Raw genomic sequence first — 875 nt, forward strand, 5'->3', positions numbered from 1 at the left:
GCGGCCCCGCGACGGGGTGGCTTCCAGTACCTGTCGCAGTAACGACGAACGATAATAAGAAATATAGTAATAGTGCGTAAGAAAGAGCGAGAGAGACAGAGAGAGAGAGAACGAGTGAGAAAGAAAAGGAGAGGCAGAGCGAGAGGCAGAGACTACTGGCAGAGCGCAGAGCGAGGAGATAAAAGAAGAGCGGACGAGAGACGAGAGATACCGGCGCGCGTGGCCGCGTGCTCTCTCTCTCCGCTCGCTCGAGGTTTAAAGTCGATAAGCGATATAGCGTGGCGTACTCACTGGCGTGGGGAGGGAGAGAAGCAGAACCAGGCCCGCGGCGACTTTCTCCGCGCGAGCGAGGGTGGATGCGCGGGAACCTCGCCGGAACGAGCGTGCGTCCCGTTCGGGATTCGTGTGCGGATTCGAGGAAACGAGAGCGAGGGACGGCGGCGCACCCAGGGTGGTCGGCTTGGATCGCCGGAAGTGAGGCTTAGGTCAGGGCCACGGCATGACTGATGACACACTGCCTTTTTCTTCGCCACCGACCGCGCAGATCGCTCGCTCGCTCGCTCGTTCGCCACGCACGGACACACACACACGGACGCGATATGCCGGATATGCGGACTGTCCCTCAGGGCTCGGTCTCAGTCACTGCCGTAACACCGCGGCGCCATGACGTCACCCCCGCGCGCACCGCGGCGCGCGGCGCGAATCGATGCCGGGGCGCTGCGACGACCACCCTTTCCTCGTCACCGATCGCGACGGCAGCCACCCCGAACGGAAGGCCGAAGGCCGAAGGCGATTATAATCCACCGCTGTATGCGCGGCGCGGCGCATGCGCGACCCGTTGCCCGCGCGCCGCGCCGGGCGCCGCGCCGGCCGGT

The 875-nt window shown here is 64.5% G+C and overlaps 1 protein-coding gene across 1 annotated transcript in view; it reads right to left on the reverse strand.

The window, feature by feature from the left end:
• The window catches only part of LOC112454716 (long-chain-fatty-acid--CoA ligase 1), an 18,136-nt gene extending 17,466 nt beyond the window's left edge, over positions 1–670 (reverse strand). The window contains exon 1 of the mRNA XM_025016259.1: positions 292–670. Within this exon, the coding sequence (XP_024872027.1) occupies position 292 (1 nt within the window). The 5' untranslated portion in view covers positions 293–670. The remainder of the gene's footprint in view (positions 1–291) is intronic.
• Between the last annotated feature and the right edge of the window lie 205 nt (positions 671–875).

The sequence above is a fragment of the Temnothorax curvispinosus genome, unplaced genomic scaffold, assembly GCF_003070985.1.
Source record: "Temnothorax curvispinosus isolate PA1 unplaced genomic scaffold, ASM307098v1 QBEX01005275.1, whole genome shotgun sequence".
NCBI lineage: Eukaryota > Metazoa > Arthropoda > Insecta > Hymenoptera > Formicidae > Temnothorax > Temnothorax curvispinosus.